Raw genomic sequence first — 11,064 nt, forward strand, 5'->3', positions numbered from 1 at the left:
CCCAGGCGGCGCGGCCGGGGCCGGGCGGTCCTGGAGGCTGCGAGGGGGCTGCTCCCGGCAAGGCGGTGCTGGCGTCGTGCGCGCGGGACCGCCCCGGCTCGGAGGCGGGCGCGCCGCGCTCAGCTCCGTGACAGGACCCGGAGGCGGGCGCTCCGGTTGCGCGGAGCCTTGCTGGCGGAATGATGTGCTCCTAGCACCCTCGCGGCGTGGCTGAAGTAAAGTGCGAACTCCGGAGGCGCTGAAGTGTTGGAACTGCAACTGGTGGAGGCGCGGCCGAGAACCTCCGCCAGCCCCGCTGTGTGGGCCCGTAGCTGTGAGAGACGCTCCCGGTCCGGGTCCGGTGCGCCTGGGGGTGGCCCCGTGCGTGGGAGCGTTGCCGCGGTATGCCCTTAAAAATGGGGTGACTGCAGTGATGTGCTAGCGCTGCCACGGGGTTTGTGCTCTATTTAAAGAGACAAATTTACCCAAGCTAGAGTAGTGTAGGATTTCTGTGTTGCAACATTTGTGACAAATTTGCTTTTGAAATTTGTTTTATACATCACTCAGGGCGGCAGAAGAATTCGTGTGGTTTTTTATGATGGTATTTTTTGCCGCAGACTGGGATTAATTTGCATGTAGACAATGACATAAATTAAAAGTCCAAAGGTGGACGTGTTTGTGCGGCTTGTTGCGTAACACCCTTTGTGGGACAAAGGGTAATCCTCTGCAACACAAACCTTACTGATGACTTTTAGAAATTAGCTTTTTAATCTTATTTTTAAAGTAGCCTGAGTATCATCAGTTCTTAAGAAAAAATTATCTGTCTTCCCTCTTTGAATTGATAGCCAGTACTATGAGCATTCAATGCATCACTGAATTTGAAAATTTTAATATTCCTAGAAAACCAATGTGTACTCACAAATGCCAACTACTGTAGATAAGCAGCACCATTGCAAAGCAATGGCTGTCATACGAGTGATGGCTTGGACTAGTCGATATGTCTTTTGTTGGTTTTTTTTTGTTTTTTTTTTTTTACATAACCATTCATTAAAAAGCATGCGAAGATCATATCATAGACATGTGAAACAGTGGAACTTCCAGTCATTGCACCAAATGCAGAGGATTATATTATTTCAGGCTCCACATGTGTCTAAAACCTACTTCCACAGTAACAATGTGGTTTTGTTTCATACTGATGCCCTGTAACAGTCTTTTTCCTAGTACAGTACAGATACTTGTTGGGGGCAGGGAGAGTTTTACCTGCTCAGTTCTTTCATAGGTCTTACCTTCCTAAGCATGACCCAGGAGGATAGAGCAGGTGAAAAAAGGGGTGTTTGCATGTGGGTAAATTCTTATAAAATGATGTGTGAAACTGAAAACAAAACATTTTTTCCCCTGTCTTTTGCAGAACTGAGCTGCAGTATTTTTCCAGGATAGTACTATGTACTCTGCAAACACCCCTTCCAGAAGAAAGTTCAGGGGAAAGAGCTGGGGCAAGGCAGTAATTGTGTCTCCTGGCAGCTCAGACTATACTGAAGGTGTTAAGGCAGTCAGAGCCTCAGAGTTGGTGGGATATGGTGGAAGCAGCAAGGATATGATGGACAAATTAACCTTTAGAGTTTACTCTTCTCTTTTCCAGAGAAAATCCAGTGCTACCCAGTCCTTCTCAATGCTAAATCAGCTAGGATGGTTAAACTGCCCTTGCAGTAGTTTTAATGCTTCCAGATTAATCTGTGGTGGGGCAGAGGAGGAGGATTTGTGTGGTTTGTGCTGTTAATACCCTCAGAACGGGAGTGGTGAATAACACAGTGAATATTACATTGCTGAAACCAGGTTCATAAAAGAGTTTCTGAACATACTCTTTGTTACAAGTCTTCATGAAATTTTAAAACGTCTTTTCTCCTCAGCATGCCACTTGTTTCTTTCTTAATGATTTTGTTTGTTTTGCCACCACAGCTTCTGTTTACTAGTCTTTTTTATATTGTTAATGCCTGAGCTAGTGATCATGCTTTTCTTTAGGAACTTGTAAGATATTAACATTGTTAGAATCGAGTCTCCCACAGTTCCTTTCAAATTATTAAAATAGTGTCAAAAATAAAGTGCATTGGAATTTAAGAAGGGGCATATATACTGCAGGTTTTTTGTTAGCATTAGAACAAGCAGCTGAGATTCTGACTGTACCTTTGCAAAAAGAAAAATGATGGACAACAGAGAGAAGATAAATTAACTGCATAATTGGTGTTTCTTAATACCATAGTTGCCTTCTTGTTCCTGAATTAAGATTTTTCACTGGCTGTTGTTTTTGGCAGTAAAAAGGAAGAACTGAGGAGAAAACAAGCTATGAAAGTATTGGTTATTGGCCTTGGGGGGTAAGTTATACAGAATTAAATTTCCTCTACAGCTTAAGGCTAGTCTTCTTCTCAGAATGATATGATGTAACTTCTATTTCTGAATACATTTTTTTTAAACTGGATTACAAATGCAACATATAATTGTATAGTTTTATAGTTTTGTAACTCTTAATAAATTGTTCTGTGTCAGTTGGAGACCTCAGGTGCAGGTGTCTGTAGCATCTTTCTTGGCACTGCTTGATTTACTGTACTGATTATTGAAAACTGATGGAACATGCCAGAAAATTTCTAGAGGTAGAGAGTATTTAATGTGACTAAAATTTGGGGGAAGTTGTATTGTTTATTTGCATATAACTATACAGAAATGTATGTGTGAGCTTGTACATATGTTTAAAAGATTAGTTTTTGCCTTGGTGAACTTTTTGCGATGTTTTTTAACAGCGTAACAAATGGAGGGAAAACAACACTAGCAGAAAAACTTAAGGATATGCTCCCCAACTGTGATATAATCTCTCAAGATGACTTCTTTAAGGTATCAATTTTAATGGAAAAACCTGATACATAAAAGTAGGCTTGAGTAGATTTCAATTTTTTTTCAGTTCTCCTATTGGTGAACTTTTAAAATTGGTGCTGCTTAAAGTAATGTTAATTTCATAAGAATCGTAATATGAGCACTGGGGTAACTAAAATTTAAGTGGCCAAACTACTGAATATACTCAGCCAAAAGAAATTTCCTGTCTTTTTTGCCATTCTTTTAAAATAAGGCATGAGTGTATGATGGATGAATTTTTCAAGATCCTTTTTGCTAATGAGTTTAATCATACTGGCTTAGGCCTACACCCATACAACAAGTAGTTCTTTGTCTCCCAGATCAAAACAGAAAAACAGCTAGTGTTTTGGCACACTTTTCTCAAGTAAAGCTCTAATGAATTTAAGTAATATGATTTGGAGTGTTTGTTGTTCTAGATTAAATAAATTTTTTGTAGTGTATTTTAACAGTTGTTTACATCAGTTTAATGTTGAAGATAAATTTAATTGGATACAAAAGTGTATAACCGTTATGTTTATAAACAGAGTATGTATCTCTAAGCATGGTCATAAAAGCAACCTTGAAAAAATGAATTTTTTTTCCCCCTTCAGCCAGAGTCTGAAGTAGAAACAGATGAACGTGGATTTAAGCTGTATGATGGTCAGTAACTCTGATGCACTGCTTTTGAACATTGTACTGAAATCATTGTAGTGAGCTTCAACACTTCTTCCACTCCATCCCCTCGATTGCCCGCTTCTTCTTCAAGCAAGGCAGTAAACAAGTGGTTGCTTCAGAGCAATCCCTCTCTTAATTTCCTTCAGCTCACTGAGATACTTAAGCAAATTTGCTTAACAAGTAAACAGCTCAAGCTAGGGCTTCGTCTTTCCTCTTCTCTTTTGAATCTTTTCCTCTGTTTCTTCACTTGTGTCTTGTTTAGTAGCAAATGGTACTGTTTGATTAGAAGTCTTGGCTTGCAGTACTGTCATGAGCTTAATCTCGTCACTTGGTAATGGCCCTTTTTTTCTGCTTTTGCTGGTGAGCTCATGGGATATCATACTGGTTTTCCAAGTCAGTCAAAACTTGGGTTTATCCTGACACCTTTATTTGATGTCAGATCTCACATAAAAAACATATATTTTTAAATTAATGATTAATGCTGGCTCAATTTATTCTTAGAGATGTCTAGATCCAAATCCACTTTAGGGCAGTGTTTTGTGTCAGGTCATATCTACTTGTAAACAATTGCTTGGTTAATAGCTAATCTCTGTTGATACTTTGTGATCACAAAATGTATTGCTGAGAATATTGGTCAGACACTTCAATTGTACCTGAAGACTGGTCATTACCAGCTATGCAATCTTTGTCTCAACTTCTAGACTTAATGTAAATGGAGTATGAAACTACAGGAATAAAACAGACATTCTTATTCAAATATCCAGGTTTAATGCTGCTCTTAAAAGCTCTTTAAAAATGTGTTTGCTGTTATGGTATCCAAAAGCTACCTTATTTCTATGGTTCAATACTTCCTCAATATATTCTTGTGTGTCTACAGACAAAAACAGGTGTTACATTGTGCTGTTTTGCTTTGTACACCATGGTCCTTTAACTCTCTCTCTGCGTACCTGATGAACCTTGTAAAACATCAAAGCAAAAAATGCTGAGCATCTACTCCCCCTTCTGACAATTGACAAAATGGTGGAGGTCTCAGGATTAGTCAATTTTTACAAGTTTTGTGAAAGCGGAGAGCAGCCCCTGAAGTTTCTGTCATGAAGTGAAAAGCTGTGAATTCCGTTCAGACAATACTAGATGCTGTAAAGTTCAGAGAGACTACACCCAATAGAAATATCCCAATCCTGGTACAAGCTTTGGTTTTGGGAAATCATCAATAGCAAACGCAGAACTGCGGATATAATCCGTAGTAATCCTGCGGTAATCCTGTTCCCCTTTGTTTAAATTTGTATGTAGATTATTTGATTCTTACTGATTAATGTAGGGATACTTCAGGGTTCTTTTTTTCTTTTTTTATTCTTTGTTTTTAAGGGATGTTTAACTTTGTTTTCATCTAGTACTTGATGCCCTCTATATGGATGAAATGGTGACAAGTATTCACAATTGGATGAAAAGCCCAGCAAGCTCAGGTGTTGTGACAGAAGAGCCAGAGAATACATGTGACAATCTGAAAAATGTGTATATTTTGATTGTGGAAGGCTTCCTCCTGTACAATTATGAGTAAGCAGTAATATGTAACTTAAATAAAAAGCTACCCTCAAATGGAAGAGGGAACTAAATATGTTATTATCTTAGGCCACTTAATGAACTATGGAATCGAAGATATTTTTTGACCCTTCCTTATGAAGAGTGCAAAAGGAGAAGGAGGTAAGGTTATTGACTTCTTGTTTAAAAAGAGTCGCTGCACCCCCTGAACTGAAGTGCTCCTTTTATACTCGCTTTTCTTCAGTGCTTGCAAAATGTAAGCTATTAAGATCATCTGTCCTCTCTTTGTTAGTTTGAGGTTTGTTTCGTTTGCTTTTCATTTTACAGCACATGGTTATTACAGTATTAAGTGCTTTGCAAACACTGAAAAGAGAATTTGTTGTCATGAAAATGATTTAATTCCTGATTGCATAGTTGAGTAAAACTATGTTCAAAATGAGAAATGGTTGAAAAAAATACTAAGCATTCTTATTCTTGGTTAAATACAGGTAATTGATTATTATTCTTAGAGTAACAATGTTCACATATGGGTTAAGTGTATGGGTTTTTTTTATACTATCCAATAATTTTACTGTGGATCTAAACTAGATTATTGAGCCAGTGTCTGACTTGCCTCTAAATTTGGAGCAATACTGTGTGCTTGGAATAATATATGTGCACAAAGTCAGAATCTGCTGTCTGAGTGAAGAAATCTTCTATTCAACTGGCTGTGGGTGATACCTCTTTCTTGATTTCTCACTAGATTCACCTAAGACTTCAGTGTCCAGAATGGAAGAGTTTAGACTAAACAACTAGTCATTTAAAGCTTGAGACACCTATATACCTAGTAAATAGACAAAAAGTAGCTTATTTTGGTAGTAGTGTCAATATAGTTTAATTTACCTGCAGTACCTTTTACAAAATTAAAACCACCAAACTTGTATTAAATGTGGTTTGATTGGCAGAAATAAGTAAGATAGCAAAAGACAGCAGAAGTTCATGTCACAGATTGAATTAAAACAAAGGAGCTTTCTTGGCTCCAACAAAAATACAGCCAATATTTTTTTATTTTGGATGAAAGCTGTTATTTAACCAGTTGATGCTAGGGAAAAATTTAAAACTTATGTGGGAATGCATATGTATTTTTGTGTAGCACCAGAGTCTATCAGCCAGCAGATACACCAGGGTACTTCGATGGACATGTGTGGCCTATGTATTTGAAATATAAAAATGAATTGGAAGAGAATGCAAGTATGCAAGTTGGTATGGTATCCTTAATTTTTAACTTAAAAAATGCTTAAGTGTGGCGCTTGTGCAGTTTTTGTTTAATTGTGGGATTAAAAAAAAAATATTTTCTGTAGATATTTTTGTGGCACTTACTAGGTTTTGATGTTTCTGTTAGTTTATATCTCAAGCCTATAGGGATTTTGATTTTGTTACTTAATAATGAAAATTAGGAAGTTGAACAATGGAAATGTTCTGATTACTAATTAAGTCAAATTAACTTGTTAAGATAACACACTTCTGTCTAACTAGGAAGTTTCTGAGATGATAGCTGATGCACTGGCAGAGTTCTTCAGAACAAAACTGAAATCCTGGTGAAGACACTTTCTAGGTGCTGACTGTCCACACTACAGTCACCAGTTTTGCATGGGAAGTGTCAAAGCTGGGCCAGCTGTTGGGGCAGTGCCACAAATTTGTGTGATGTTCACACTTACACAGCTCTTGGACTAGCTGCTTCTGGAGCGGGGCCAGGGGGAAGGGGAGGGAAGTTGGGTGGCCTCTTCATCATCAGCACACTGCATCTTGCTGTACAGGAAGAATAAGAACTGCAGTGCTCTTCTGGAGCTTGCTCAAAGGCTGAAACTGAGGAACTTGAAATTACCTACTGCAGAGAGACCTTTTTGTCAAATTATTCCATTGCTCCACCGCCCTCACATAATTACCATTACACTTATGGAGACTTCTGTACCACAAAAAACTATAAATGAATTATTAACTAGAATTATTTTACATTATGTTGGGTTTTTTTACCTGTAAAACAAGTTTGGGGGAGAGGAAAATGGGAGGTACTGTTCTTGTTTTTTTTTTTTTCTTCTCTTCTGATGGCATCTATAGGAATACTAAAGACTTTGCCAATTGCCATTACAGATAGCTGGCACAGAACTCATGAACACTTCTTTTTTCTTCCTCAGATTATTTGGATGGAACAAAATCCCAAGAGGAGCTTTTATCCTATCTGTATAGTGATATAATACAGGAATTAAACAAGCTGAGGGAAGAAAGTAAGTAATGTTACTGGAAATTGAATCTATGTATTCTATTCCATGTTAACAAAAAGCTAATACTTTTGTTTGAAAGTACTACAAGAATTATAGAGATCTATATTTGTTTATATGCTACAATACCATGTTTGCTCATTACTCTGAGCCAATTTCAGTTAAAACTGTGAGTCCCTTGAAATGGGATGTTCTAAGATAGTTGAATTACTTAATGATAAAATAATAATAAAAAACATGGAAGAGAAGGAATATGGGGTAAAATATGAATGAAAACAAATGTGTTAGTGGAATTAGATTATCACTAATGTACAGTGATGTTGCTTGCAAACACTGGAGATTAGATACATACTTTATTTTAGATCAGCAGGTCACATCATGACATTGTAGAAAGCCTGGGTTCCATTTGATATGACATTTGATATGAGTTGAAAACACCAAGACTGTCATACGTGGCAAGCCAACCAACTGAGCAAATGCTGTGTGTATGACCATAATGCTACTTCATATAATACAAGAGATTTTGTAAGTAATTGTTAACTCTCTCTCGGGTATGGAGACACAGACTCCATTTAGGAGTATGAAGTGTGTTCTTGAAATTTCCTTTAATTGATCCTGCTTTGGCTGAGCTTTAAATCTGGTTGAACATGTACATTTTAAAGAACATGAAGATTTTGTGCATGAAACTAAACCATAAAGATGCACTTCTGTTGGATTAATAAGTATATCTGAACATGGATGATTGCAATTTGAAATGATCATTTAGGAATGACAATGATTGCCTCTAATATTCTTAGGAGCTTATTATCACTGATAAACATGCTCAGAGAAACTAGCTGTGTAAGGTATGTAAGTTTATGTAAGTTGTTATGCTGCTTATTCAGTAACTGAATACATCACAGCTAAGCTTATTTAGACTTGCTAAATACCTCTCTGATGTTTGCACTGTAATTTTTGTGTTGTGTATTCTTTAGAGAAGTTGGGAATAGATGTTAAGAAAATGAAAACAAACCTGAAGAGGACTCAGATTGTTGGAAAAAGGTGGGGAAATAAGATGTAGAGAATGGAGATGCATCATTAACAAGATATAGTACATATATGTGCAGCGATTGACTAGGATGGCACAGACAACTAGATAATAAATCCATGCGTCAGGGAGAAAGAAGGAAGAAATAATTGTTATTAATATTTATAATTCACATTGAAAGTGAAATGAAACTGAAATGTTGTGAATGGAATGTTCAGAAAGCAGGAATGCCAGACAAATGTGAAAGCTTTGATATAGAATTTGTATATATATATTTACGCAAACTAGGAAATTGCATCATATTTTGTTGCTGAATAAGTAATGTCTTAACTCTTACATTTTCTAGACAATAGGTTACATTTTTATGAGCCAGAATAAAAATAAAACCACAGACATGGTAAAAGGATGGATTTTATTGCTTGATATGTGACAGCTGAACTGGTCAGTGATTGAAATGTAGTACTTGATAGTAAAAGTCCTAAATCTATGTATAAGAAAAAGATGTTATCAGATTACAGCTGTGTTTAGCTGTGTCTAAAACAAAGTGCTTCCAAATATAATTTTGTATTATTATTTTGCACTAAAAATTCTTCATCTTGCATTTGCTCATATGCTGTGATTGGACTGTCTGACTTTGAACTGTATTTTTGTTTTTATTTCCCTATGGAAAGGATACAATTGCAAGAGGTTAGCCAATGCATGGAGTGGTTGTGGTGGGCTGACCTTGGCTATCCACCAAAACTGTTCTATTATTTGCCCCTCCTCAACAGGAGAGAGGGAAAAATGCAGTGGATTTGGATCTTGACTCCTGTATCAAGATAAGGACAGGAAGATCACTCAGCAGTTACTCACATGCAGTAAAAACAGATGTGGTTTTGGGAAATTATTTGAATTTACTGCCAATAAAATCGAAATAATGAGAATTAAGAACATCATAAAACACCTTCCCCCCACCCCTGCCTTCTTGTCCTGGTTTAGGGCTAATTTGGGAGAGAATCCCCAAAAAGGGCTTCTCCAGAAAACAAACCCACACGGCCCCTCCCCCCAACCGGTTCGGGAAGAATTCCTCGGAGAGAAGTGGAAAGAACCTGTTTATTTGACAAGCACAGCACCCCCCAGCACACACAATGAACAATACTGGATGACACCACTCTTTCATCGCTCTGAAAAAAGATGACAAATTCAGAAAAGTCTCTCCTGGGGGTGGTCGCTGTTATCAGTCCCTCCGGCGCTGGGGCAGCTGCTGCAGTCACAAGGTGTAAACTCTCTCTCCGTGTTCCAAATCCCAGTCCGGAGCAGTCAGCAGGTCCAACAGGGTGGGGGGAACAGTCCAGAAAGGAATTTGGACTGTTTAGCTAAATTAACTAATGAGAAGAGGAAGAAAAGCAAGAGCAAGCAAAAGCAAAGCAGAAGCAAGAGCAAAAGCAAAAAGCAGGGCAAAAAGCAGCACTATGTACTGTGCTATCTGTATGTCCCGCCAAGTGGCTGATAAGAGGCCCAAAACAAAACCTTCACTCTGCCAGTCTTAAAGGCACAGAACGTAATATCCAGCATAAATTACACACACACAAATGGTGATAACAGCATCCTAACGTCACCCTAGGACACTTCTTCCTGAGCTTGACTTCTTGGACAAATTTTCTACCTCCTGTCTCCCAGCAACACGGCTGGATGGGGATTGTGTTGCTCCTTCCTCTTCACAGACTTCTGCTGCTTGAGAGTGGGGTCCCTCCCACAGGGACAGTCTTCCACTTCCAGCTGCTCTGAGTGGTGATTCAGGAAAGGGAATGGAATGAACAATGGTATCACCTGACTTTATTCTCAAATAGCCCAACATTGGTGCTGAGGCAAGAAGCTGTTTTGTCAGATCCTCCTGTATGGAAAAATGATAGATGAGCTCCAATACAGATCTATGCATTTGTAGTGTAAATCATTATTGGAATATACCTGTTACTGAACTTGTGCTTCAGCAACTTGTAATAAGAGCTCAGGGCATAGATCTTTCACAGTTCTTCTATAATCATGCCACAGTTTGGAGCTGTATCAAATTGGGGTTTTAAATTTTTTTTTTAATTTATTTTTGCAAACAAAACAGGTGGTCTTACTTGACTCCTGTGTAAGACCAGTAGGCCCATGTTTTCAGAGCTGGGCGGTTTTGGTTTCTACATTTGGAGGGAGTCCATAGTGGACTTAAAAGAAGGGCAACTAAATTTCAAGGGAATGGAGAAGCTGCTTTGCGAGGAGAGACTGAAAATGGTGGGACCACTTGCTGTGGAGAAGACCAAGGGGAAAATGGACCATGGTTTACAACATCTTGAAAGCTGTGAGTCAAGTGGATGCAGAACTAGTATTCACCAAATTTTGCAAATACTAGTCTGGAGGGCACTTCCTCATTTGAAATAGACTGACCAATTTATATTATGGTAATGTTTCACACAGGTAGAGATGATACTTTATGCTGCAGACACTGACCTTCTGAGATGTAATGCCAAAGGTGGTAGACAGTACCAGCAAGTTCAAAAGAGATCCAGAAAATTCATTGACATTTCACCCATAAGAAGTAGTAAAAGAAGTAAGCAGTGCTATAGCATGGATGTAGAAACTGACCAGGCTCACCTGGTGCGCCTAAATTGTGCGCTCTTGCCAGTTGATGCAGCAACTCAGTCACAAAAGATAATAAACTATTCTGAGTCTGTTTGGTAGATA

At 38.3% G+C, this 11,064-nt stretch overlaps 1 protein-coding gene across 1 annotated transcript; it reads left to right on the forward strand.

Moving 5' to 3' along the window:
• Window positions 1-44: 44 nt before the first annotated feature.
• NMRK1 (nicotinamide riboside kinase 1) lies at window positions 45-8,969 on the forward strand. The gene is made up of 9 exons (XM_059873582.1): window positions 45-381; window positions 2,289-2,348; window positions 2,772-2,862; window positions 3,471-3,519; window positions 4,926-5,088; window positions 5,164-5,235; window positions 6,206-6,315; window positions 7,248-7,337; window positions 7,694-8,969. The coding sequence occupies exons 2-9, from the start codon at window positions 2,320-2,322 to the stop codon at window positions 7,711-7,713; spliced, it is 624 nt and encodes a 207-aa protein (XP_059729565.1). The 5' UTR covers window positions 45-381; window positions 2,289-2,319; the 3' UTR covers window positions 7,714-8,969.
• The last annotated feature ends 2,095 nt before the right edge of the window (window positions 8,970-11,064 follow it).

This window comes from Haemorhous mexicanus, chromosome Z (genome assembly GCF_027477595.1).
Source record: "Haemorhous mexicanus isolate bHaeMex1 chromosome Z, bHaeMex1.pri, whole genome shotgun sequence".
NCBI classification, from domain to species: Eukaryota; Metazoa; Chordata; class Aves; order Passeriformes; family Fringillidae; genus Haemorhous; species Haemorhous mexicanus.